This window comes from Anolis carolinensis, chromosome 2, assembly GCF_035594765.1.
Source record: "Anolis carolinensis isolate JA03-04 chromosome 2, rAnoCar3.1.pri, whole genome shotgun sequence".
NCBI classification, from domain to species: Eukaryota; Metazoa; Chordata; class Lepidosauria; order Squamata; family Dactyloidae; genus Anolis; species Anolis carolinensis.
In genome coordinates this window covers 293,827,409-293,854,651 of record NC_085842.1, presented here as the reverse complement: position 1 = coordinate 293,854,651, position 27,243 = coordinate 293,827,409, and the positions used below count along the sequence as shown (strand labels likewise).

General features: G+C 38.8%; 1 protein-coding gene across 5 annotated transcripts in view; it reads left to right on the top strand.

Annotated features, from left to right (window-relative positions):
* The window catches only part of kif2a (kinesin family member 2A), a 78,706-nt gene that overhangs the window by 13,343 nt on the left and 38,120 nt on the right, over positions 1-27,243 (top strand). For 3 of the 5 annotated variants that reach the window (XM_062972391.1, XM_003216237.4, XM_003216238.3), the window contains exons 2-7: positions 10,588-10,682; positions 12,732-12,848; positions 17,226-17,280; positions 19,648-19,770; positions 23,496-23,596; positions 26,537-26,632. In XM_062972391.1, coding sequence (XP_062828461.1) covers positions 10,588-10,682; positions 12,732-12,848; positions 17,226-17,280; positions 19,648-19,770; positions 23,496-23,596; positions 26,537-26,632 — 587 coding nt within the window. The remainder of the gene's footprint in view (positions 1-10,587; positions 10,683-12,731; positions 12,849-17,225; positions 17,281-19,647; positions 19,771-23,495; positions 23,597-26,536; positions 26,633-27,243) is intronic. The other 2 variants (XM_008102860.3, XM_008102859.2) reach the window with 1 other exon arrangement.

Below are 27,243 nucleotides of genomic sequence, written 5' to 3'. Positions count from 1 at the left end.
TCGTAACTTGGGAACTTCCTGTGTGTGTGTGTGTGTGTGTGTGTGTGATGTGTATCTTTAGTGAATATCAGATAGTACCCCACACAGATCAGTAGCTACCTTGTTTGTTTGTTTTTAAACCCTTGTGCTTCTAGGTCTTATCATATAAAATAAAAAATCAGACATAATATTTAGACCAGTCTTTTTTCCTGCATGTTGGCTACTCAAATGCCACTACTGAGCTTGGTTGAAATATATCTTTAAGAAGTGTGTGACACAGATTAGACTGATAAATAACAGCTGGCTCATGACCCTGTGAAGTTGGAAACTGAGTAGAGATTTGAAACCGAATATGACCAATCATAGTTCAACAGTCTCATCATTGTAGAACATTGTATCTTTACTGAGTTGTATTTTTTACTTCCAGAGTAGAAATGGTGACTTAAAAATGATTGATTTATTGAATGTATTGCCTGCCTTTCTCCAGAGATGGATGTGCCGTCGCGCCTGGGGCTGTAAACTCTTAGTGAAAGAGGCATGGACGTGACATCTTTCCCCAGGAGATTGCTTCTTGCCCTCCTTTAGGGAAACTGGAACTCCCAAGGACCAAAACACTGTAGTTAACTCAAAAACTGGGTTTATTCTTCACAAAGGGGGTAAAAGAAAATATACATTACAGTCTTTGATTGTTTAAGTCCATGAAGCTTGTCCAGATCCCTCTTTCTCTGGCTGTGAATGCCGGAGCAAACTCAGCCTCAGTCCAATGACCTATATCTGAAGACAAGAGTCTTCCTCTGTTGCCAAAGGACTGATGTGAAGGCGCTTGAGACTCCTCAACGTTGTTCAGGTTGGCCCTGAACATGAAGTGTGAGTCCCAAGGGTAAGAACCTCAGAATTGGTGCTGAGAGGTAACTTTTGAAGGGCTTTTTGAGCCAAGCCTCTCTTTCACGTCCATCCGATAGAGAACTTGCTGATGGAATGAAAAGGAGGAAACACAGTCCTACTCCAGGAAGAGGTGGAGCCAAACAGTTTTGCTGAGTGAGCAATATAACAGGTACACACAACATTGATTGACAGATATAAATAACCAATCCAACTACATTTACAGGGTAAGGGCAAAATCAGGCATGATACAATTCAAATCTTGCAACTTATAGTTCCAACACATAGATGGCGCCACTCGCGCCGTCACAATGGAAGCCAATGGTTTGGCTGTAATGGAACTACTGTGAGTGTATGTTGTCATACACTGACAGTCTTCATGTAGAAATTGATGTGAAACTATCTCTTCATAATTTGCTCTTTGCCTTTTGGAGGAATCTTTAAAATGGTTTATCTTAGGGATTTGTTTTGTTAGACAGCTTTTTCATGATCAAGATTTCTGAATAGTCAAGACAGGATGACTTTTAAGGCTGTGGGTGTCACAAATACACCCCCTATCTTAGTCTCGATGTAGCATAAAGCTACAGAGACGGATCATCTAAGTCAGGCATATACAAACTATAGCCCTCAGCTGTTTTGACTTCCAGCTCCTAGCCACCTTGTTCAGTGATCAGGAATTCTGAGAGTTGGGAGACCCAAACAGCTTAAGGGCCACAGTTTGAGGATGCCTGATCGAAATAGAGTTATGTGCCTCCTATTTTCAGATTAAACCCAGTTGTGGATTTATATGGTTAGTTAATCATTATATTTATATCCCCCTTTTCTGCCGAAAATAGAAGATAAAATGGGTAACACTAATCAAATTGAGAAATACTCAAATACAAAAAATATATTGAAACAAATAACAAAGTACTTAAGATAGCTTTTAGTAATATCACTATTGAAATGTCAAAGACCAGTCTTTGCATCCTGGTAGAATGTAAACAGAAATGGAACTAGAAAGCCATCCTTTATGTTAATTGTTCTCAACCTGTGGGTGTTTTGTCCCATAACTCCCAGAAATCCCAGCCAGTTTACCAGCTGTTAAGATTTCTGGGAATTAAAGGCCAAAACATCTGGAGAACCACGGCTCTATGTCACCAACAAAAGAGCCTCTGATGCTAGTCGAACCAAGATAATAGCCTCTTCTGACACTTAAAACAGGACACAAATTCATATATTCAAAACCAGAAATTTGAGTTATGTTTAGAAACAGATCGATAGCCAGTCATAAGCTGCTATAGTAAGACAGTAACATCCTCCATGCTCTTAAAGCAGTGGTTCCCAACCTGGGGTCTGTCGCGCCCGTCAATTGGGGTTTTAAACTTTCAACCCTCTTTTTTTGGAAGCTTTACCCTCCGGTTAAAGAGAATAACCAAAACAAACTGTCTCTTTAACAAAGAAAAGATTTATATAAAGGTATTTACAAATACAGCAGAGTCCTTGAATTTTTCAGCTGCTTCCACACGATGAATAGTAAACAATAAAGTCCTTATCTTCAGCAAGATGCCACAGTCTTGTTCTTCAGACGTTGCAGCAACAATACACCTCCAGCAACTCCAACTTGGACAAATCAGCTCCAGCAACTCCAGCTCAGCATTCAGTGTTCAAACAGCCTCCAACCAACCTCCAACCTCGAGTAACATGATGTACTCAGTCTCTATTAGTAGTACTCCAACTCTAGCAGGTGGCTTGATTGCTGCTGGCCGTACAGTGTTTGGTCATGATCCGTACAATCACTTACCCATTTTCACTTAAGAAATGATATAAAACTCTGACAGGGTCCCTAGATGTTTTTGGCCTTTACCTCCCAGAAATCCTAACAGCTGGTAAACTCGCTGGAATTTCTGGAAGTTGTAGGTCAAAAACATCTGGGGGGCCCAGGTTGCAAACCACTGTCTTAGAGCAATTTTCTAAACTTTTCTGCAGCAACCCCATATCCAGTATGTTATTATGGTCCAAACTGTGTTCATATATGATATCTCCAGGACCATCTGGATTCAAACTTTCGTCTTTGGAGGGAATATGACCCATTTCAGCACAGAATGAAGCTGTTTGCTGATTTTCTTTTAAACTCTGTTCACTCTAGGTGAGATCTCAGTTTGATATCCCTTTTCATGTTCTGCATCAGACCAAATTCTTGCACCTTCTTCACTTTCAGCATTTGGATGATTCTTTTCTTTAATCATCCCTCCTTTCTCATTTCCTATGAGTAATCTGATATGTCATACACTTTTGCTGACATAGCTTTTTCTACTTCGATTGAACTGCCTGTTTCCTGTGTTGGTGCATCTAAATGCTTCTATTTCCTTTTACATTTTTCTGATTTTCCTGTGGCTTATGCTGTTCAGTATTTGAATCAATTGCTGGAATTACAGCTTGTTTACAATTAACAGATAATTGTGTTCCTTCAGATTCATTGATTGGAAATCAAAATAATTGAATTACGAATTCAGTAAAAGAAATCCAATTCGACTGGCCATGAATCTGAATTTTAAAAGTTCGTTGTATTTGACTAATATGCAAAAGGTGGCCTTTTTAGGTGAGCTGACAACAACATTCTTACTATATCTTTAATCTGCTTCTTACAATGCTTCAACTCGACTGAAGTAAGCTGAATGTCTAAAGGCTTTATGCATGACTATACACCTCTGACTCAATTTCAAGTGCTGTAAAAAAATCCCATTCCTATTGGTGATGACAGAACACTGCCTCAATTTATTGGATGGGCCTATAGTTCACTGCTGTAAATATAAAGTGAATACATTTTTAAATTGCATTTTTATTTTCTTCTTGGTATGTTTTCTGCCCCTGAATATGAAAGCTATTTCACTTGAATTTACCTGGGTTTTATGTTATTACTTCAGTGCTGATTAATGTATCAGTAGCCATTCCACCCTTGTGAGTAGAGAGCCTAATCATACAGATGCTATAGCTACTTCTGCCCTAACCATATGCTTCAAGAGATTGTGGTGCCTATAGCCTGTCACCTCAGAAATGGTTTTCTCATGTTTGTAGATGGCATCAGAACCCAATAAATGAGTAGATTCTCTTTTTTCTTCCTGTATGTGTTTATGTGTGTATTTGTCTGTGTTCTGGCTTCTTGTTCTGGCTTCTCCAGAATAGACTTGAGTTATTGTTAGTCAATTCACTCAACATTAATGCTGGAAAATAAAACATGTCTTTAGTGCGGCTACTACTACATCAAGAATCGGCAGTCCAGCAGTCATCTGAACTGCTTGGGAGATGGGTCTTTGCTGACTTCCAACAACTGTTTGGCAGTAGTTAACTGGAGCATTTTTACAATGATGCCATTTTCAAGAAAGTATAGAAACTATTAGCAAAATGAGAATAAAATTTGTTTAGAAAGGGTTTTTTGTGTGTCAATAGGAAAACTGAATGTTGGATAATTTTCTGGCCTTTCACTACTTTATCAAACTTCAGGGTACACTGCAGAAGTGAGTGCTGATAATCTTAGTAACTCTGGAGTATAAACATTAAACAGCAGAATTTTAACCATCCAGGAAGGCTTTTCATCTTTACAGTTCTGTAGTCAAAAATATACAGTTTGTACAATATATATACATTTTCTCTCTTCTACTTACAGTATTCTCTTTCACTGTACCTTGAGTTATAAAGTAGTATTTGATCCACTATTTCACAGAATTAAACCAAACTTTCACACACCAAAATCTCTTATATAGAGAAACCCTAAATGCTTCACTACAGGGAAGCCCACTTGCTATGGTTACTTGCTTAATTTATATTCCCTTTAACCAATCACCTGCTGCATTATATCATCCCCACTGCAACCTATTCTCTTTTGCAGTCGTTCTCAACCTGTGGGTCCCCAAGTGTTTTGGCCTACAACTCCCAGAAATCCCAGCCAGTTACCAGCTTTTAGGATTTCTGGGAGTTGAAGGCCAAAACATCAACCACAGGTTGAAGACCACTGCTCTGTTTGCTTATAGCAGTGTTTCTCAAACTGCTTCTCCAGGTGTTTGGACTTCAGCTCCCAGAAATCCCAGCCAGCTTACCAGTTGTTAAGAATTGTGGGAGCTGAAGTCCAAAACATCTAGAGGAGCACAGTTTGAGAAACTCTGGCTTGCAGAGTCCATTAATTAGTTACTTCATGATTTACTCAAAACATGTTCTGCTTAGTCACTCCTGATGTCACAATTAACTATGAATCTGCCAGGTAATATACCAAACTCTAACATCATAGTAGGCAAACAGAAAAATGAAAAGACAGCGAGAAAAGTGTTTCTCAGGGTAAAGAAAGAAAGAAAGAAAGAAAGGATAAACCTGATTGTGAAAAGGTAGGATCTGCAAAACTGATGGAAGAGGGGGAGATCAAAGGGACTTTTACTCTTGTTTGCAGGGCAAGGTAGTGCATACGTGAAAATGACTCCTTATGGTATTATTTCTTTTGTTTACTTACAGTTAGGTTTAGCTGTAATAAATACAGAAGTTCTATCAAAGGGTTGAGGTGGGATGTGAGGTAGGGTTTGAAAGGAGCAAGAGAGGCAGAATTACATAAGTGTTCTGGGAGACAGACCAATCATGAACATAATTAGGAGAAAGGATGGAATCAATTTTGACCAATTAGCACATTTTTCTAAAAGTGCAATAATATTTTTGAAGCTTTGTGTATCATATTTTAATGCTAGGTACTTATGTAAGAATACCAAGTAAATGAAACTTAATTGGAAATATGTTTCGGATATTGTAGTTTGTCTTATTTTAATCTATGTTGTTTTTAAATATGTTGTTAGCTGCCTTGAGTTTCATTATGAGAAGAAAAGAGAAATAAATTACAGAAAGAGATAATTAATCTCTTTGTGAAAATTTATATAGAGCCAGTATGGTGTAGTGATTTGAGCATTGGACTATGACTTCAGAGACCAGGATTCAAGTCCTTGCTTTGTCCTGAAAGCCCAGTCAGTCGCCTTGCATATGTCACATTCTCTCAGCCTCAGTGGAAGACAAAGGCAACCCCCCCTCCCCGACAAACCTTGACAAACCTTGTGATGTGGTCACTTTAGGATTACCATAATTTGAAAATGACCTGACAGCCAATAACAATAAATATATTGTACCGTATTTTGTATAAAGTAGATTCATTATGCTCTTAATTGCCTAAAAAAAATATACATTTGAGATTACTTCGGGAGTGGGCAGTGGGGCAGCTAACCCCAGGATGTTTTTGGTAGTGGTTAAACGATCAAGCCCTGGCTTATATATCAATGGCTAGGCAAAGCAATTCTTTGAACTGTTCTCAGGAAGGTCATTGGATTTGTGTATGTTAATATCCAATCTTAAATTTCATTTATATCTTTAACAAGAATTGTGATGATCTCATCTGCGAGATTTAAAAAATTACAAAAAGGGATATACAGTAGAGTCTTGCTTATCTAACCTTTGCTTATCCAATGTTTTGTATTATCTAAGGCAGTTTGCTTCCCACTCGAATCTAACAGCTGCTTCTCTAGACAGCAACACGCAGCTGACCAACACACCCAGTAACAACCCAAGTGCAGGCACACTCCCAAACAAGTGACAGACTTGTTGTAAAACATGATGTTTTGGTGCTTGATTTGTAAAATCATAACATAATTTGGTGTTTAATAGGATTTTCCTTAATCCCTCCTTATTATCCAACATTTTCGCTTATCCAACGTTCAGCCGGCCTGTTTATGTTGAATAAGTGAGACTCTACTGAAATTTGTATGAAATACAATTTGAATATCATGAGCTATGAAAGTGTGGAAGTGCATTACAGTAAAACTCACAATGGTATGTTTGAATGTGAGTTGCCAGCTTAGTTTGTTTTTTTTCCTGCTTAGTTAGATCTGGGAAAATATGACAATTTAATTTATTTTCCTTGCACTGGGTTTTATCCTATAGGAAACACATTTCAGAAAGTGAATTTAGATAAAAAATAGTTTGAAGCTGTACTGTAGCACCCTTATGTATCATCATAAAACATAAATTTGATTATCATAATTAGCCATTTAGACAGTTACAATTTTTTAAAAAATCTTGCTTGAGTCATGGTACTGGGTATGACTTTAGACAGATTTATTTTTTGGAAAAATGAATGTATAATTGTCTAAATGATAGATCATATCACCAAATCCCTTTAGGCAGAACCAGGAAAACATAATAGGCACATCCAGATTTAACCAAAACTTTATTGAGTTTAGATTTTTACAAATTGGATTTAAGATTTAAAAAGTTCATACTGGTAGTATTGATTCCAATAATTTTGTCTAATTAAGAATGATGTATAACCACCTCTTTCAACTGTATTGACTTATTCTCTTCCCTCTTTTTCCCATGGAGGGAATGGCCTTCTGTGAGAAGTGTCAACTATTCATTCTTTCCCCTCTCCAGCTAACACAAAACGTATAGGTGCATTTACAACTATAGGTTCCATGCCTAACTTTTTCTCCTGTCCATCACTTATGTAGAATGTGGTTGGCATAGATTTTCTCAATTGGTAGTCCCTAGATGTTTTTGGTCTTCAATTTCCAGAAATCCTAACAGCTAGTAAACTGGCTGGGATTTCTGGGAGTTGTAGGCCAAAAACATCTGGGGACCACAGGTTGGGAACCACTGTTCTAAACCATTAAAGCTTATCTTGAATTCAGTATGTGGTTCTGGTGTAATGAGTGGAACTGCCACATGGTTAGCGTATTTTTGTTGGTTTTGTTAATCTGCTTTCAACTTTTTTTTTAGACTGCCTTTTTGGTTAACAAGAATTTACCCAAAGATTTGTATCTTTTCTGAGACAGTACAATATTCTTCACACTTTACTTCATCTGCCCCCAAATATCAGAAGTTGAAATGTATTATTCTATTAGTCATCTGTTTTGGTAACATATTTTTACCCTCATGTATAACTTGGCAATGGGAGCATTACAGTTTGGATGCTACAGAATTCATCCAAAAAATGCACTGAGCTATCTTAGTCTTGCTCCAGCTCTCTCTCTCTTCCTCTTTCTCTCTTCCTCTTTCTCTCTCCCTCTCCCCCCTCTCTTTCTCTTTCTGTTACTTTTTCTCTTTCATTCTCTCTCTTATGACAGAAATGATACTTAATAGAAGAAAATTGCCAGTTTCTGCATTTAAAAACATTGATCATATGCTCCTTTTGCCAATTTTTAGAGGAATTGTCCTCTTCCCATGCCTTTTTGTATCCCTAAGTAAGTCAGTATCAGGAAAAGGTGGCTTCTTACTGTTTCAGCATGGTGTGCTGAATTCTGTTATTGTGATATTGGCAGAAGAGAGGTTTGTTTGACTTGAATCTGAGTGTTTAAGGAATCTGCATTAATTAGTTCCACACTGGTATAGAGGAACACAAGCTGTATAAAACCACACTTCGTTCAAATATTTTTTAAAATGGCGACTGTCGACTGAGAAGAGAACTGAAAATGAGAAAAGGAATTGTCAACCTATTTCCTCAGCTTCCCTTTTAGATAGATTCAGCTAAACTGCTGGTGGAATGGGGACACACCCTAGATCATAAGGAATTGCTTATATTGTAAATAGGAGATTGATACATGTTTCTATGCATGATTGTTTTCTTGATATCATCTGAAAATTAATGTAGCTGACTCCTCTGCAGTGAGAAATTCTTACATGTGACTAATAAATGAAATAAGGAAAGAAATTGCTAATACTTTGCATGCAAACTACAGAGAATATTGGTAGTCATTTTGTATTCTTAAAGAAAAACGTCCATGATGTGAACTTGTTTAGCTGAATTCCATTGTATTGAATTATATCTACATTCATTAAAAGCTGCCACACTTAAGAGTACTGTACATGATTAAATCCCTTGATCCCTGATAGAGCTTCAGAATTTATTTTATTTAGTTTGAGAATATTACTTTTCTGAAAGTTCTTCTTAAAATACTATTTTACTGCTATGTTTCTCTTTAGTTTTTTTCTGTCATCTTTTAATGATTATTTATTTCAAATGATTATCACAGGGTAAGACAAAAGGTGGTATAAGCTGCATAGGCTTATCTGCAAGGCTTCCCACATGGGCTGTGATCTGAAGGGAGGTTTCATGAGAGGGTGAGGGACTTATCAGGTGTTCTGTTAAATCTTTATAGTTTACACTGCTGAAATTCCCATGAGATAGGCTTTTTAAGCATGTACAGATGTCCATCATATCAAGCCTTGAGAGTTCCAGTTATGGAAATCATCAAGAAATCTCCAGCTGAGGGTTCTTGACATACTTATAAGATAACTTAGGTTCCTCCCCACAATGTCAGTGGTCTTATTCATTGAAGTTCCTTTTCAAGGACTCTTGCCTTAGCATCCACATTATTCACTCAGAGTTTCCTCTGACACTGATGTCACTATGGAAACTCATTAACTCCAGGTCTCAGACTGTATATTAGCAAGCCTGGCTGTAGTCTCTGAGATTAGTTTTCTTGAGAGTGTCACCTGCCATCCCATGATATTCTTCTCCTTATATCCAGGAAACAAATTTTTGTGGAGCAAAGGGAGGGAACTAGTAAGCTGAATAAAACAGTTTTTAAAAGTTTGAAATGCAATATGGGCAGCAGTGTTGTACACACATTGGACTAGACGCATATAGGAAAACACTGGCAGTAATTCAAGAATAAGAATATTGACCATATAGTTTTTTAAAAAAAGATTTTCTAAATCTCTCTTATTAATCTGCACATGAAATACTGGAGTGGTTTCAGAGGAAATTATATAACCAATTGAAGAGTGATTATGCCAGTTATTTTGGGGATTGCAAACTGAAGGTAATTACTAGAGTTGGGCCCTAATACTGTTCATCTGTTTCTTTCATTGTTTTGTTCCGTTTCATCTATTCGGATTGCACGGAACGGTACAACCCCATGGGAACGGGGAACAGTAGCCATTTGGTTGGCTGATTTTGTCGCTTGGCTGTAGGCCCTGGCTCGCAGGACTTTCAGTCAAGCGCTGGGCACTTGATGCTTGTAGGCCCTGCCTGTCGGGCCTATGAGCATCGTGCACTCAATGTCTTGTAGCCGGGCCTAGGAGGCATTGAGCGTTCAATGCTCGTATGCTCTGGCTGCCGGGCCTACCGTCGAGTGCTTGACCTCTTGATGGCCCGTAAGCATGGTTTGCAGGGCCTGGTGCTTTGCTGTCCAATGCCTCAAATTTTTTTGGTTTTTTTCAGACCTTGGACAGAAAAGCCCATTTGTATAGGCGCCCATTTCCGTAAGTGGCGGACGTAAATGGGGCCATACAAATGGAGCAAACAGAAACGGTAAGTAATTCTATACAAATGCAATAACACTATGGTCTCTGCTATTAGGCAAGAGACTAAGGGCCATTTAGAAGTTGTATCCCCTACTTCTGAGGAATGATGCAATGGAGATAAAAAAAGGAACAGCTATGGAAAGGTTTTTCCCCATGCCCTCCAAAATAACATTGAATTCTAATTTCCATTTGCTTTGCGACTGAAGAGCTAGGGATGCATGCTTTGTCCCCCAGCTGCGGGTGAAAGGCTATTCTGGATACTGTGAGTTTTGGAGTATATATCATTGTGCATTTCTACAAGCCTACCTATATTATAAATACTGTGATTGTCTATGCTTTGTTATATTCTTTTCTAAGTCTCATTGAGGAACATTACATCAACAGTTTTGCATATAAATAAATATTGTTTCCTTCCAGGACGAATACATGAAGCTATGGTAACATCTCTTAATGAAGATAATGAAAGTGTTACAGTTGAATGGATTGAAAATGGTGATACTAAAGGAAAAGAGGTACATATCCATCATTTCAGCTGTTCAGAGGTTCTTGTATTTAAATATGTTATTTTTAATTTCTCTACATGATGAAAGGCAATAGATATAGCATTTTAAATAGTACGTTATGGTAGCCATAAAGATCTTATCAGTAAATACATGAACGAATAAATGAATATACATCTAAAATATACTACAAAGTGACTGGATTGTTTTTGCTTATGTTTCTGATCTCTTAAAGGCATAGCAAATTATAATTACTAGTTCACTTTAGGGTCATCAAATCTATCATATAAGTGCAGCAAATCAGACAACAGTGACCTTTATAGCAGTACCTCATATGAATGTAATAGATTAGTTAGGCAGAAATAATAAAGGAGGTAATTCTTCTGGAACAGAAGGACTAGGTGAAAATAAGCTCTAGTTTTAGAGAGCTTTCTTTCTTTTGGCTAATTTTTTTTGCTCACCTTTTTATGGCTAAATTACCTTCCCAACATTAGGGTGTGCATTAGATTCATGTAATATTGTAGTTTTAGTACTGAGTGCTGAGTCAAAGCAAAAGGGGAAGCTACTCTAGGAGTACCTAGAGCTCCTATTTCAGGGATGTCATCTCTAATTACAGTACTATGAAATGCTGGGATTTGTAGTTTGGCGAGGCATCAACATTCTTTGGCAGCCATCATGACCCCATAACATTGAGCCAGGACAGTTCAAGTGGATTCATTCTACAGCAGAGATGCACCCCAGGTTTTCTTTTCCATTGCTGAAAGTGTCGGTGTTTAACACTTTTGTTTTAAAAGAAGGAATCCTAAGCAGGCAGCAACTATAATGTGTATATCTTTTTTGGCCAGATTACAAAGAGTGCACTTTTTTGCTGCTGCACATTACATTCGGCAGTAAATCATTTTTTTTGTTTCAAAGTTTTGAAAGTTGAGGTGTGCATTAGATTGAATGACACATTAGACTCGAGTAAATACAACAGATTCATGAATATTAGTGTAAGAGATATGGTCAAATATGGACCTGAAATGTTACTAAACTGTAAATCCCAGTCGTCCTAGCCATTACAGTCCATTATGAAGAATTATGGAAATTGCAGTCCAGTGTAAGAAACGAGTGATAGACCTGAGATCAGAGCTTTTCCAGCAAAGAAGTCTTTAATTAAAAAAATATAGAAAGGGCAGTGTGTGGGTTAATTATTGAATATTGCTTCAAAGAAGAGGGAATGAGATGTCATTTAGCCAGAGGTGGCTATGAAATGACATTTAGGTCAGGATTAAAGATTCTGAGAGAAGGAAGTTGCACTTTTTCTTTCTTATGTCTAAGAGCACAAGGCCTGGAAGTGACAATCCATAGGATCAGAATGTGTCTGTAAAATATTAAGAGATGGAATTCTTTATTTGGCCATAGCAAATCTTTACTGGTCCAGGATTGTTAGGTGGAGTAAGGGGGAAATTATGACTTTGCAGGACACTACAGTAGAGTCTCACTTATCCAACATAAACTGGTCGGCAGAAAGTTGGATAAGCGAATATGTTGGATAATGAGAGATTAAGAAAAAGCCTATTAAACATCAAATTAGGTTATGATTTTACAAATTAAGCACCAAAACTTCATGTTATACAACAAATTTGACAGAAAAAGTAGTTCATTACACATTAATGCAATGTAGTAATTACTGTATTTACAAATTTAGCACCAAAACTTCACGATGTTTTGAAAACATTGACTACAAAAATGCGTTGGATAATCCAGAACGTTGGATAAGTGAGTGTTGGATAAGTGAGACTTTACTGTATTTAGAGGGTGAGAGCTAGAGCAGTTCTTTCTTCAAATCAGTAGGGGATATTGGCAGGAACTAAACTGCATTTATCTTAACTGACTTGATCTTGTTAACTTACCTTTCAAGATGAAATGGAAACCGTTGAGCTTAGGTAATAGTGTGGCCACACCAAATGTAGATGATCTGATGGTTACTAGAACTAAACAGTCAGGCCTGTTAGTTTAAAAGAAAAATGTGGCATGTATTTCATGTTACCAAAAACAATTTGTTTTTCTTGTATACAGATTGACTTGGAGAGTATATTTTCGCTTAACCCAGACCTTGCTCCTGAAGAGGATGATCCTAGCCCAGAGACACCTCCACCTCCAACACCTTCAGCTAAAGTAAACAAAATTGTGAAGGTTGGTTGAGTTTACCATTATGCCATTTTGTTGAATTTACCATCACTGTTTGCCAGTTAGTTAGTATGTGGTCCTTTTAAAAAAAAAGAATTCAAGGTTTAGCAGTTTTCTAATTTTTCAAGTGAAATAGGGAATTGTAATCCCTTATACATTTTGGCAGTGAAGTGAGGAATTGTAATCCCTTACAAATTTTGGTTATGGAAAAAGGTTACTACAAATGGTTAATCATCAAAAGTGAAAAGCAGTGCCTCGATGTATGGTATCTTTTCCCTCAGACATATAACACCGGTCAACACACATTTTGATGCCTCAAATATTTGCCCTGTTTCTGGAATTTTTAAAGGGCAGATGCGCAGTATTTGTTCCATTCGGGTATTTGTTTCGTACTGTCCATTTAGATGGCACGAAACGAAAGAGCCCATTTTCAGATGAAACAAAAGGTGAAACGAAAGAGAAAGTTGCATCATTTCTGTTTTTTTTGTTTGGTTTTCGGGCCACGTGGCTTTCCTCACTTGGTCATAGAATCATAGAATAGTAGAGTTGGAAGAGACCACATGGGCCATCTAGTCCAACCCCCTGCTAAAAAGCAGGAAATCGCATTCAAAGCACCCCCGACAGATGGCCATCCAGCCTCTGCTTAAAAGCCTCCAAGGAAGGAGCCTCCACCACGGCCCTGGGGAGAGAGTTCCACTGTCGAACAGCTCTCACAGTGAGGAAGTTCTTCCTGATGTTCAGGTGGAATCTCCTTTCCTGTAGTTTGAAGCCATTGTTCCGTGTCCTAGTCTGCAGGGCAGCAGAAAACAAGCTTGCTCCCTCTTCCCTATGACTTCCCTTCACGTATTTGTACATGGCTATCATGTCTCCTCTCAGCCTTCTCTTCTGCAGGCTAAACATGCCCAGCTCTTTAAGCCGCTCCTCATAGGGCTTGTTCTCCAGACCCTTAATCATTTTAGTCGCCCTCCTCTGGACGCTTTCCAGCTTGTCAACATCTCCCTTGCTGCTTGCTGCTTCTTGCTCAGCTCATGCAGTCTCTCTGTGCTAATGTGTTTGCTTGCTTGCTGCCTTGCCTTCCTTCCTTGCCTTGCTGCCACAGGAAATAATTTTTTTGTTTTTTATTCTTTCCCCAGGCTTGGCTGTTTAGCTTCTATTTTTATAATTCTTTGAAGGGAAGGGGGCTGGGATTTTTTAAGGGGTGGAGGTGGGATGGGTTTGGCTGGGAGCACACACGGGGCTTCGGGTGTGGGGGAAAGAAGGGGATCTCTGTAGCTTCTATTTGCTGTACTGTGATATTTTTTAAATCTTTAAATCTTTTATTCTTAATTCTTTGTTTAACCCCACCTCCTTTTTCCTCCCCCTGGGTAGTTTTTTTTTAAACCAAATACCTTTCAAAGGAAATAAATTGTTGGGCTTCTATCTTCTTCATTTAGAAAACCTTTTAAAAGTTGGTGGGCTAAAAGAGGTTGATTGGCCCTCCATGTATGGCGATTTTCACCCCTCTAGCCCTAAAACTTAGTAGAGGGTGGGCCTTGGAAGCCTTCCCATTGCCGCCAATATATTGTATGGAATTTTTGTATTCTTTCGGACACGTGTCAAAACTCTCATTCGGATAGGCTCCACGTTTTTGGAAGCAGCAAACAAAAATAGGGCGAAATGAATGAAACAAAACAAAATGGATAACAATTCCATGCAAATGCACAAGACTAGATAGCAACCATTGGATCTTGATTATGATAAATTATATTGATAAAGCTGGAGAATAGAATGGGTGTTCAGTCCTTTTCCCCAGTTGTCCTGGATTTTTTGATGTATGTAAGTTTTCTCTTGTCCGACGTTAAGCTTCTCCATAGCTATGAATGTGATATGATCCCCTGTGGTTTCTATTTGCTTTCGTAAAAGGAAGTTACATTTAGAATTACACATGACGTAGCTTTTATATAGGCCAGAGGTTTTCAAACTTCTTCAGATGCTGAGCCCTTTTTGAAGGAAAAGTTTTTTGTGGAGCCCCAAGAAATGTTTATATGTAATATTTTATATAATGTATGTATATCAGGCATGCACAAACTTTTGGACACAGGGGGTGCATTGTGTTCTAAAATTTGACTAGACACGCCGGACCAGTGGCAGATGGAGAGTGTTTATGTGAACTAATTGAGAAAAGCATGAACAAATTCCTGGGCACGCTGCACATATCTTGTTTATAGTGCCAAAAAAACCCCCCAGTATTTAAAATGAAGAACAATTTTGACCAACATAAACTTAAAAGTATTTCAGTGGAAGACCTTATGGGCCATCCAGTCCAACCCTTTTCTGCCATGCAGGAAAAGCACCAATCAAAGCACACCCAAGAGATGGCCATCAAACCTTTGTAGTAGTATAGTAGTAGTAATAGCAGAAACCCCAGAGGCCATCCAGTCCAATCCCCTTCTGCCATGCACGAAAAGGGTTCTGGAAACAAGGAAGGTATGAGGGAAAGAGTCTGCATGGCAAGGAAGGGAAGGAAGGGAAAGGAAAGGAAAAGCTTTGCGGCTGGAGTCACCAGCCTCAGCATGTTCCAGCCTTCGATTCTGGTGGCAGTGGCAGGGTTCAAGCACTTCTTCTCCATTGATTCCTTGGTGGGCAAGGACCCACTTCCTCCATTTGCTGTGCTTCTGGCACTTTGGTGGTGGATGAGCAACCAGCTAACAGATATCTCCTTCCTCGCAACCACACACTTGGAGGGGGAAGGAAGCACAAAGCCCCTGAATGTGCTTTTGGAGTCCTAAGGGCTCCACGGAGCAAAATTTGAGAAACACTGATATAGACCAAAGTAAAACTACATTACTTTAATACTGAATTTTTGTGTTAAATCTCTCACTCTTTCAGATAAAACTCTACCATCAGTTATGCAGAATTATATTGAAACTTATTTTCAGTTGCTTTCTAGTATTGTTCAGTATGGGCTGTGACTTTATCGCATCTGCACACTGTATTGTTACATTGACATTCTAAAGTTCTTATTTAGTCAATTCACATTTCAATTGATGGGGTCTGAAGTGAGGGTTTTAGATTCTTGTACCCCTCAGTTTTAGATTTTTAAGGGTTTTGTTTAGCATTGAACTTCATTTGCTATTTTGTTACACATTTCTCAGTGTGAGTACAGTACAATCTCGGTAATCCGAGCCCCGGTGATCTGAGGCTCTGGATTATCCGAGGGGCCGCCGCCCCTCCCCCCCTCCCAAAGGAGCTCTCACCCCTTGGAAGGAGCCCATGAGCGCCGCTGCCTAGCAGCGTTCGTGGGCTGTGTAAAGAAGTGTGATGTTTTGAATTATGGATGACATGTTTATTTGATTTTGTTTAAACAGTCAGGTTTGGCTAAGTTTAAAATGGTAAGTATTAGAGTTGATAATATGTAGGGGAAGGTATCTTCAAACAGCGGTTGGCTCCGCCCCTGTTGCTAGGGTAACCTGCCTTAGAATGCTAAGATGGCTACCTTCCCCTACATATTATCAACTCTAATACTTACCATTTTAAACTTAGCCAAACCTGACTGTTTAAACAAAATCAAATAAACATGTCATCCATAAATCAAAACATCACACTTCTTTACAGGCTGCTTCCCAAGGGGCGAGGGCTTGGCCCAGGGAAGCAGTCTACGATCGCGCCGCTTCCTCCGGCCTCTCCCGAGAAGGAGCTCCTTCTTGCGAGAGGAGAGGTAGAGGCAGCAGGAAGTGGGCCGCGATCGCTGCTGCTGCAGCAGCGATCGTGGCCTGCTTCCCTGGGCCCAAGCGCTGGAGGGAGTTTTCTCCCTCCGCTCGGCTCTTGGGCCTTTAGAGAAGCGCGAGGTGTGTCACTGCTTAGCGGCACACCTCGCGCTTCCCTGCCTGGGTCCAAGCGCCTGACAGAGGGAGTTGTCTTCTCCCTTCGTCAGGCGCTTGGACCCAGAGAGGGAAGCGCAAGGCATGTCGCTAAGCAGCGGCATGCCTCCTGCTTCCCTGGGTCCAAGCGCCTGCTGGAGGGATTAGTTTTCTCCCTCTGTCAGGCGCCTGGGCCTAGAATGTGGGTTATCCGATTAATCCGGGCAACCCGAGTTGGGGTCCTCCCGTTTAAATCGGATAACTGAGATTCTACTGTATATCATCATATTTATTTAGCACCATCATTGTACAATGCACTCTACTAGTAAAAGAACAACAGAAGAAGCAGGTTAGATATGTCCTTAGACAAAATAGTATAGGCATACTTTACATGGAAAAAACTGAAGGGTTTTTATGCAATTATGAATTATGGTAATTGGCCATTCCTCTTTATCTGCTGAAGGTTTGATAATCTTCACACTTTTCTATTTAAAAAAAAGGCAGCAGAATAGGTAAGAAAATATAAAGTGTTTTTTTTTTCTAGAATCGACGGACTGTGGCTCCTTCTAAAGTTGAAGCTCCTGCTAGAGACAACAGAGGTAAGCCAGTTGGTCACTTAATTTTACACTTAAGAAGGAAAAATAAGTTGATAAAATTCCAGTTAAACTATCTTGTTCCAATGGCAAAACATCTCTATTCCTTTTTTCACTGTAAGAACACAGCCCAATAATATTGTTCTTTTCACCTGCACTTAATCAGGTATTAAGCAGTGGAGTTAAGGTTACTAATTTCTTACTTTCTGTGTATGTGTGAGTGGTGTGAGAATAAGGTCCTGTCTTATTTAGCTCCTGTGTTATCTCACAGTTGGATTCTGTGCCTGTGTAGTAAATCTTTGGATGATATGTAGAGGTATTGGAAGAGAGGAAGCATTCCTGCCCCTCCCATTTACTAGAGGAAGAGCTTATTTTCAAGGCATGGGACAAATGATTTCTTGTTCAGTTATCTCTTGACATTGCAGTAGCAGCATTATTGAGAACCTGCTTGATTTTTTTTCTCTGAATGACATGGAAAAAGTGAGGGGGAGAAAAAAAATAGAATTTAACAGTGCCTTTAAGACTGATTTGTAGGTATGAGGTTTCATGGATATCAGTTCATTTCTTGAGCTTTAGGTTGTTAAGCATGAAACCATTATCTTTATTCATATCTTTGCTAATGGATTGAAATTTGGGAATATTCAGATGTTTTTGTTTCCTTTGAAATTTCTTTGAGAACTGGTGCTTGTAAATCCGATATTGTGTGTCCAGGGAGATTGAAATGCTCTGACACAGTTTTTCGAGAATTGCCATTTCATATATCATTTTTGTGTACATTTTTCCTTTGTGATCTCTGTGACTCACACAAATGGGTCACCTGCATCTGTGCAATGTGCATCACTTGAAAGTCCTTACATAAGCATTTGGGCAGTAGCTCCACCTACTCTCCACACATGTCCCAGCACACTTGTCTAAATCCTCAATTCCTTTTTGTTCAGTGAAGCAGCAGCGTTTCTGAAACGCTTCAGAGCTCTATTTTTCTCATTGTTAGTATTTTCAGTAAATAGACTTTCTTTCAATTCTCTGTTAACATTGTTACATTGGTTCACGCATCCATCTGGCTTGACTTCAGACTGGATTACAATTTTGCCGCATGTTTTTTGGACATAGTCTTGATCTTGGTCCGTATTGCTTCAACAAGTACCTTTAAAAACGTAGTAAGTGTGCCAGTGAAATTCCTGAGAAACATTGGCTACCATGCATGTTGTGTTTCGGGATAACTTAACAATATACAGTTGTGTCGGCATTGCTAGGCTTTACATATCAGGCTCGAAAGAACAGAGAAGTGGGATTGAAGGCTGTATGGTATGACAGTTCCTCTTTCTATATTTAGCTAATCTATTTGTGTGAGTTACAGTGACTGTTAAGGACAGGTTGCTTACCTATAACTTGTTTGAATGGTCATCTGTGAACTCACAAAATCCCACCCCTCTTCCTCGTGGGGTACTGCCTTCTCCTTCAATCCTTGGATGGTGCTGCTTTAGTGTCCATAAAACTGAGAATTTTAATGTGAAGCACACAGTGCACTGATATGGTCTATGTACAGGGAGTTGGTTGGGTTTCCACAAAATAATTAGGTTAACTACTTTATCAGAGATGCTTGTGTAACATGGAAACAAATCTTGCAACCAAATTGCCCCTCTTGTTGATGCCCAGCCATTTTTTTCCTGCTGCAACCTGTTTTGAAAGGTTATATGGAACTGCCAGAGAAGACTTACTCTATATACTCACGTACAACTCTAGAAATTTTAGTTAAAAAAATCAACCCCCCAAAACTGGGCCAACTTATCTTTGAATAAATGTGATTACTGTACCTTAAATCTTGTCAAAAAAGGAACTACCTCCTTCTCTGAGTAGAATGACAAGAGCTTAGTCCTTGGAAGAACCTAAAAGAATTACTGACCTCTTCCTACTGTGGTGCCATTTCTGGCCTTTTTTATTTCTGGGTGCAGAAATGGTGGCAGACCCCCTGAGGTGGTATTGGTGCTTCCCCCTGTTGGTGGAAAGACCCTTGATTTATAAATGAGTTATATCAGTTTTGAGTTTCAAAGCGTGCACTTGATTTATACATGAGTATGTATGGTATTTATTAGAATAATTTTCCTTACCTTGAAACTATGTTATACTGAAACATCAATATCACCCCCCCCCCCCAAAAAAAAAAGAATTGGTGTGTGCCTATTACATGTTTAATTCTGATACAAGTTAATTGGTCTGCTAAAGAAGTTGCTTTGTCTGCAAAAAAAATAGTTTTTTCTACATGCCATATTTGTACACTGTTGTAATTAGCAAGTCATACTGTTGAGAAGTAAAAATAATTCCTTATCTAGTTAGGCTAGATTTTGTAGTAATGTTTAATTTTGGTTTTTACAGTAATTGGTTCTGCACGTGCGCGACCTACTCAACTTCCTGAACAGTCTTCCTCTACACAACAGAATGGTAGTGTTTCAGATATATCTCCAGTTCAAGCTGCAAAAAAGGAATTTGGACTCCCTTGTATGTAAATCATGTATCAAGGATTCATTCATTTTAGGCATTACATAATTCTCTCTTGGACAGTTATATAATTCATAAATAATGACATCTGTACTAGTGTTATGTCTCTTCCAGGAAATCAGTATGATTGTTCTTCCAGAGTCTTGTTGGTTACAAAATATGTGTAAAATTTCAGTACTTAAAAGATTGAGATTGAAAACTGATCAGACCTTTTATTAGGTTGAATCAAGAGAATAACATGTTTAATCAGTGCTTGTTCTGTGTTGGTGCTTTTCACTGTACATACCATTTAAAGTGGAAAAGAGTGATGTAGGAGAGCAAGAACTCTGCTAATACATTGATGAGGGATAACAGTGGCTGCTGCATGTTTAGAAAACTTTAAAGGGGTGGAAGACAGGCAGAAATGAACTGATACCAGGTCCATTTCTTCCAATGTAGTATGAGATAGATCCTGTCTCCAAGCTGCTTAAGTGTAGAGCCTCATTTTTGTTTTTTTTAGTTCAGCTTTTTTACCCATTGTAACCTGAACAGTTGTGACAAAAACAGTACAGGCAGTCCTCGAGTTACAAACATCTGACTTACATACAACACATAGTTGAGAACAGAGGTGAAGAAGGGAAGTGAGAGGAAATCAACCCCTAGGGAAAGAAATTCACTCCTGGAAGAGTTATCACAGGGAAAAAGTGTTTGAAACTTTCTCACCAATCTTAATTTACATGACAAGCCAAACTTTTTAAGTGTCATGTTACCAGGGCTCTGTGTACTGACACAGGCAGAGGTGACAAAACAAACACCCGACTTGGGTCAAACTGTTTAATTAAAGCAGCACTTACTGTCTGACTGTTTTCATAGTCCAAATACAAAACATAAAAGATAGCACTCAGCCACAGAATATAAAACAAAGACTGATAGCAAATACCAATGCAGGCTCGGGAGAACACCATAGTCAGAAGACCCAGTCCAGTAATCAAATGCTGAGAATTCAATGATTAAGGTCCAAGGATCAAGAATCTATACCATAGTCAATAGTCTGGAGATTCAAGGTTCCAGGAGACAGGTCGTGATACAGAAAATCCATAAACCTGGGGATAAACTAGCAGCATCCATAGACAAATACTTTTCTCCCAAAGATCAGTCTCCAGGCTAGCTCCTTAAATCTAGTCAAACCCAGCTGCATCCTATCTCTTGCATTCCTCCATCCTTAATTGCTTTCACCTGTAAATTCTTAATTACAGATTACTCTGCCCTTTAGAACTAGGACTAGATTAACCCTTTCCATCACCAACTGCTCGGTCTGACGTGACCAACCACCATCAACTGCAGAACATGATGCATGACATCAAGATCCAATTGTCACAGGGACATAAAGGGAGGTGATATCTTCTGAACACGGGCACATACAACAAAGAAGCATTAGGAGGATCCGTATGCTATCCAAAACTTTAAAAAAATGGCTGGAGTGACACTTTAAAAGCGAACCTTTTCTGACATATACACATTCAACCGAAGAACAAACTTGCAGAACCTATCTTCTTTGTGTCTCTGTGAAAGTTGCACTGATGGTATTTTCTGCACCTGTGCAGTGAGCTTCGGAATTCTCTAGATAGCTAAAAGTCTTTTGGCCACAGCCCCGTCCACGCTCCCCAGGAGGCATATAACTGGTGGGAGGGGCTATAATCTCAGTTCCTGCGCTGCTGAGCAGCAGCAACAGAACCAAGGCGTGACAGTGGAGAGGATGGGCAGGGATGTACAAATTTCACAGATTACCAATCGAAGAAACATGGTTACAGGCAAGTCACCATTCCTTCTTCTTTGTGTTCTCTGTGAAAGTCACATGGTAGATTAGCGAGCTACTGTTCTTGGATAGCGGGAGTAATGCTACCGAAGATAGAAGTATCTCTCTGCCAAATGTTTCTTGGAAATGACATCCAGTTTGTAATGGGTAACAAAGGTAAGTGGGGAAGACCAATTGGCTGCCTGACACACCTCTTCCAGTGGACTGCCCTTCAAGGAGTCTATCATAAGTGCTACTGTTACAGAGACCACGAAGAAGGAATTGCTTACCTGTAACCGTGTTTCTTCTAATGGTCATCTGTAAAATTTGCACATCCCTGCCTATCCTCCCCATTTTCTGTCATGCCTTGTTTCTCTTGCGGCTGCTCTGCGACACAGGAACTGAGGCTACAACCCCTCTCACTGGTCATATACTTCCTGGGGAGGGTGGGTGGGGCTGCAGCTAGAAGATTTTCAGCTGTCTAGAGCAGGGGTCCCCAAACTAAGGCCCGGGGGCCGGATGCGGCCCTCCAAGGTCATTTACCTGGCCCCTGTCCTAAACTTTAGACTTAGGGTTGACCTAATTCTATCTGGTCTTGGAGGTCTTTTTGCTTACCTATGGTCTTATGAGATCATCTAGATGGTCTTTGAAGGTCTCTTTGCTTAGCTACGGCCTTATGAGACCATCTAGATGGCTTTTGGAGGTCACTTTCCTTACCTATGGTCCTATGAGACCATCTAGATGGCCTTTGCGTGTCCCTTTCCTTACCTATGGTTTTATGAGATTGTCTAGATGGCCTTTGGGGGCCCCTTTACTTGTCTATGTTCTTATGAAACCATCTAGATGATCTTTAGGGGGACCTTTCCTTATCTATGGTCTTATGAGACCATCTAGGTGGTCTTTGGAGGTCTCTTTGTTTACCTATGGTCTTATGAGATCGTCTAGATCAGGGGTCCCTAAACTAAGGACCATGAGTCGGATGCGGCCCTCCAAGGTCATTGACCTGGCCTCTGTCCTAAACTTTAGACTTAGGGTTGACCTAAGTCTGAAATAACTTGAAGGCACACAACTACAACAATCTTAATTTTGGACTATTTCATCATAGTCCGGCCCCCTAACAGTCTTCGGGACTGTAAATCAGCCCTCCACTGAAAAAGTTTGAGGACCCCTGGTCTAGAGGATTCCAAAGTTCACTGTGCAGGCAGTACCATAAGTGAGAATTTCACAGATGACCACTTGAAGAAACACAGTTACAGGTAAGTAACCATTTCTTATCCATAACCCCAGGATTGACTGTACATAAAAAGGCCTCAAGCATTCCAGTAGGGAAAGTAAAACTTATAGTTGCCCAGGCAAGGGTAGAAAGAATACATATTCCTTTCCATTACTGTTGGCTTGTTTATAGAATGGTAACAACTTAGTATGAGTGACTAGCTGGAACTGTGAAACTGAGAGTCACCAAGGTATGTCTGGCTTCAATATCTGACCAGAAGGAAAAGATTTTACTTGTAGCCCATGGCAAAATATTTCTTCATGAAGTCACTGGGATAGTTGATTCATGTTGGTAATTTAACAAAAAACTAGGCCATAACCAGGGCGTTAGTGCTCAAGTTCTCCTGCTGTATTCCCACTTTGGTGTAGCAACATGCAATTCCCTCTGAGTGAGATTCCAGGGCTATGTGCCATGTTTCTAGAGCAGGCCTGCACAATCTTTGGGACTCCAAATCCCAGAAGTCCTAGCCAGCTTGTCTAATGGTCAAACATTTTGGGAACTGAAGTCCAAAACACCTGGAGGGATGCAGGTTTTGCAGACCTGTTCTAAAGTAAGATGATCTGTCTAGGTTGATTATTTTAAAAAATTGTTAACATAAATAATAATTTGTTCTATTGACCACATTTTAAAATTTGAAATATAATGAGTGAAAATAAAGAATACTCCTTTTTCTTTAAGCACGTAGAAAATCAAATTGTGTGAAAGAAGTTGAGAAATTACAAGAAAAACGTGAGAAACGAAGATTACAGCAGCAGGAACTTAGAGAGAAACGAGCTCAGGTTTGTTTCTTCATTCACTGATTTTTTTTCATTTTGTTCTACTTTTTAATTTCTTGACTTGCTGGAAAGTAATACTTCTTAAGAGATTGTGAATTAAAATACTGTATTTTTGTTATTAAGGTTATGTTTGAAAATGTGATATAAGAAGTTCTATTTTAAGCAATTCTGCAGTATTTGAAGAGGTCTTATAGGAAATAAATACGTTGCTGCACATTTTATGGGGGGAAAGGGCTAATCTGTAAAACAAAATCCTTTAATATTAATGAGTTTTGTCGTATGGCTGAAGCTTTGGAAGAGCCAGTAGTGTAATCCTGTCAGCAAGCTGGCATGATCATTTTTTAGTTTAAATGTGAGACTTCTAGTCTCTAATTGACATTAAGAAAAAAATATCGGTGTTCAAGCAACTTGATATTGTGTATAAATCATAATTTAAGTAGAAAGTGTGTAAGGGATTTTTTTGTTAACTGTCAGGAATTAGCTTAGGAGATATTTGCCCATTAAAAATTGCTTAAGATATAGGTTGTCTTTTATGCAGATGGGACTATTTGCAGAAATGGGCCTTCTCACATGCTGGTCATACATAGTTTAGCACATGGAATCAACTCAGTATTGAAGCCAGTTGGATCAATCAAGCTTTTCAATTTGTGTTAAACGTGACATTCAATATGTTTCCTTATGGCTTATTTGAGTATTTGTTATCGGCATCGCTTTTCTAATGGCATTTTAATTTCCAGTGCAATTAGATCTGACATGTGAGTGAAAGATTTCTAAAGCACTCAATATGTCTATCTTCTTTTAAGTATCTTAAAAGTTCTAATATTTTAGTTTTGTAGTGTAGCAGAAGAAATATAGAATATTGAACTAACCATGGTATATGGCTTATTTTCATTTATCCTATTGAATCTAATATTGAAATCCTTGGGAGGATTGCTGTGGTGGGTTTGCCAAACGCCTTGAAAATAAAATCTCTCCTGCTTGGCATTTATTTTAGTAGTTTCATTTTTGATAAATGCATTGTTTTATCCTACATTGTGGGACTGAGTCTGATTTCTGGAATTTGAGGCTATTGGGAAGATGCTAGCATTTGTGTGTGAATCTTTCCCTGTTTCCCATGATTAATCAAAGTTTCATCAAACTCATCTTGAAAGATTAACTGGAAGAATCAGGAAGTGATAAAAGGAATCATATAATAATGTGTTTGCCTGTGGAAAAAGTGATAATGAAGTAGTATAGTAAATGGTAGGAATTTTGAAGGTGTAGTTATCTGCATTCCTGTAAAGCTTTTGATAAAGTCACCCACACATTTTGTTAAATCCAAAATAGATAGCAGTACTGTGAGCTGGATCCATCAGGGATTGGAAAAATATATTTAAAGAGTCATCATCCATGGCTGTACGTCAAATTAAGTTAAATGCTTCGGGTTTCTGTTTGGGGCTGATACTCTTAATTATTTTTATCAACGACTTAGATAAGGCCTGCACAACTTGCGACTCTCCAGATGTTTTGGCCTGCAACTCCAAGAATCTCTAGCTAGCTTGTACAATGGCTAAGAATTCAGGTAGATGAAGTCCAAACACCTGGACGGCTGCAAATCGTGCAGGCCTAACTTAGATAATGTAGAGCAGTTTATTTATTTATTTACAGTATTTATATTCCGTCCTTCTCACCCTGAAGGGGACTCAGGGAAGATCACATTACACATATAAGGCAAACATTCAATGCCTTAACATAGAACAGAGACAAACGCAGGCTCCGAACTGGCCTCGAACTCATGACCTCTTGGTCAGAGTGATTTGTTGCAGCTGGCAGCTGGCTGCACTTCTAGCCATGTTACCAGTTGTTAGGATTTCTGGGCGTTGAAGGCCAAAAACATCTGGGGACCGACAGGTTGAGAACCACTGATGTAGAAGGAACCCTTATCAAATTCGCTGATGATACAAAACCAGGTGCAGTCGTTTAACACATTGAAAGACAGAAACAATTCAAAATTACCTTGAAATTGATGTAATGAAATTTATCTAAGACAAATGCAAGCTGAAGGAGCAGTCCACACTCACCTGGAGTGTATTCCAGGAACAGGGTTTACTTTTTCTTTCTCTGTTAGTCTATAAAATGGAACTGGATAGTCAGAAGTCAACCATATTAATGATTTAGAATTTGGAAGACTCACATTTCATTGGCTTGGTGCACGGAGATATCTGATCTAGTTCAAAATGGTTTGGGAACAGAATCAGCCTTGGTCACCCTGATACAGGACCTTGTTTTGGGGAGCCAGAGGAGTGCAGACCTGCTTTTTGGTATCTCCCCACAAATTGGGAGGCTGAGGCTCACAGATTATTCTGGTCTGTTTTGGGGAAATGAGTGTAGTAGTTAATCTCTTATTTGTAATTGGATTCAAGGAAATAATACCAGATTACTGTTACAGTAGAGTCTCACTTATCCAAGCCTCACTTATCCAAGCCTCTGGATAATCCAAGCCATTTTTGTAGTCAATGTTTTCAATATATCGTGATATTTTGGTGCTAAATTCGTAAATACAGTAATTACAACATAACGTTACTGCGTATTGAACTACTTTTTCTGTCAAATTTGTTGTATAACATGAAGTTTTGGTGCTTAATTTGTAAAATCATAACCTAATTTGATATTTATTAGGTTTTTCCTTAATCCCTCCTTATTATCCAAGATATTCGCTTATCCAAGCTTCTGCCGGCCCGTTTAGCTTGGATAAGTGAGACTCTACTGTATTTAATGTTTACATTAACTCATTGGAAGCTCAAAAGAGTTTCTTCCCTTTTAGGTTATGGCCTTTCTGCAGTTCATCATAACAGGTTTCAGAGTCTTTGAACTTCAGGTTTCTAGTATGGCACATGAAGTTAATGCATGAAAGCTGAGTAATTTAATATTATAATATTGATAGGCATTTTTTCTTTCTTTTAGGATGTTGATGCTACAAATCCAAACTATGAAATTATGTGTATGATCAGAGATTTTAGAGGAAGTCTGGATTATAGACCACTGACAACTGCAGATCCCGTATGTTTTGTTATGATTTTATCAAAATATAAACCTTGGGGTACTTCAAAATAGATTTTGTTGTGTTCACAACACAAATATTAATTATGCAGTGATGTTGGTGAAATCTCTTGAAACAGCTGCATTTATACAAACTTACCAATTTGAGTGAGTGTTGTACTAGAAAACTGTCTGAAAACTGATACCTAAATTAGGTAAGAAATGGAGGAAAGTGCGTTTCAAACCTGTGGGTTTTGTTCTTGAAGCATTTTCTATTTGTTTGAGGAAAATACAATCAGAATTCTGTGTTTTCCGTTAACTGTGATACTAATTTTTCACTATTAGAATTCTGACAAATATATATTAGTTTATTGCTTTCACATGTAGTTGTAACAGGTTATCTAGAGATGGCCTATACGTTAGCTTCATTTGCTTTTCTTTCTAATAGTTATATATTGCTTTTCCTAGCTGGGAACTATGAGATCTTAGTCATGGCAACCTGTGTTCTCAGAGATTCCTAAACGTACTCATGAGACTAAAAGAGCTATGACTGGAGACTAAGATCTTTTTAGAACTCCACTCCTGTTACTGATAAAAGAGATCCAAAGCAACACTTTATCTGAGCTAGATTT